Source organism: Otolemur garnettii, unplaced genomic scaffold (assembly GCF_000181295.1).
Source record: "Otolemur garnettii isolate 467f Iridium unplaced genomic scaffold, OtoGar3 scaffold00020, whole genome shotgun sequence".
Classification (NCBI taxonomy): Eukaryota; Metazoa; Chordata; class Mammalia; order Primates; family Galagidae; genus Otolemur; species Otolemur garnettii.
The window spans coordinates 18,159,468-18,160,988 of NW_003852415.1; the positions used below are offsets into that span (position 1 = coordinate 18,159,468).

The window sequence follows — 1,521 nt, forward strand, 5'->3', positions numbered from 1 at the left end:
GGCCCACCAGAGGCCAGTCAAGATCTGGCTGAGTGCTGCCGTGCATTTGGTGGGAAAGATATTAAAGTGTACATGCCAAAGCTGCATGAAACAGTTGATGCCACTAGTGAAACACACATCTATCAGGTAGGTGGGCTGGCCATTGGCACTGAGTAGAAATAAATACTTTTTATCGCAGATTAGGACAGATATATTAGGAATATAGGGATGAGTGAGACAAACATGGTCCCCTGCCCTAGCAGACCTAATAGTCTATGTGGCTTATAAAAAGGAAGTAGCATTTATCACATTGTCATACCCCTGAGAGAGGGGTTTAGGATGCTCTGAGAGTGTAAAGAGGAGGAAGCCAGCTCAAATTTAGAGGTTTAGAAAAGGTTTCCTGGAAGAAGTGATAACTAAGCAGAATCCTAATGGATATTAGGTGGGTTGTTGGGTGGACAGCATAGGAAAGAGTGTCCCATGCAGAGAAAACAGTATCTGCAAAAATACAGAGGTGAGGGGAATGATGAATGTAAAGAATTCAAAAGTTTTAGATGTCAGATGTCACGGCTATCAAGGTTCTAACTGAAACAAATGGAAACGGGTATAGAATACAGGACTAGCACCATGGAGAGATGAACTCTTATCTGGTAAAGGGAGCCTGAGTACGTTTAAAACAGGAGTGATGTCTGTATCTGGAAGAAATGGATTGGAACTTACCAGTGAAGAAAATTATTCTGGGCAGAGCAAAAAGAAGCAACATTTCAAAAATACAGAGGTGTGAAACTCTATGGTATATTCAGAAAGGCACAAGCAGTTCAGTACTCCTGAAGTAGCCCGAGTGCTAGAGGATGAGACTTACCAGTGGTTCTCAGCCTTGGTGGCACATGAGAATCATCTGCGAAGCTTTTCTGGGAGCCAGAGGAACTCAGTGCTCTGGTATTAATCTCCCTGGTTATATTAGAAGCCCTGGAGAGAAGACACTGGCTTTCTTTTTTTTTTTTTTAATTGCTATGTGATTCCAATTTGTTGGTGGGGTTAAGAACCTCTACTTTAGCAAGTAGACAGGGGCCCTAATGATCTTATAGGTAGTTAAGTCATTGTGAAGATCAGATAAGTGAAAGATTTTCTAATTTTAATCACATTACCTGAGTTAGAATATGATATTAATTTGGTTATATTTAATTTGTTAATCTTTATTCTGTGGGTTTTATTTCTCCCTCTCCCTTTGCATATCTAGGTGAGATTAAAAGACTCACTGGTCAGCTCCCTTCAGTTTTGTAAAGCAAAAGATGCTGAATTAGCTTGGATAGATGGTGTCTTAGACATGAGAGTTTCCAAAGTGGACACCGGAGTTATTTTAGAAGAAGGAGAACTGAAGGATGATGGAGAAGACTCAGAAATGCAAGTAGATGCTCCTTCAGATTCTAGCGTTATAGCACAACAAAAGGCCATGAAAAGTCTGTTTGGAGATGATGAGAAAGAAACAGGTGAAGAAAGTGAGATCATTCCTACTTTGGAGCCCTTGCCACCTCATGAGGT

General features: G+C 40.8%; 1 protein-coding gene across 1 annotated transcript in view; it reads left to right on the forward strand.

Moving 5' to 3' along the window:
• Nucleotides 1-1,521, forward strand: part of CPSF2 (cleavage and polyadenylation specific factor 2) — a 35,571-nt gene that overhangs the window by 31,515 nt on the left and 2,535 nt on the right. The window contains exons 14-15 of the mRNA XM_023511499.1: nt 1-126; nt 1,220-1,519. The exon at nt 1-126 is cut by the window's left edge and continues 24 nt beyond it. Of these exons, the coding sequence (XP_023367267.1) occupies nt 1-126; nt 1,220-1,519 (426 nt within the window). The remainder of the gene's footprint in view (nt 127-1,219; nt 1,520-1,521) is intronic.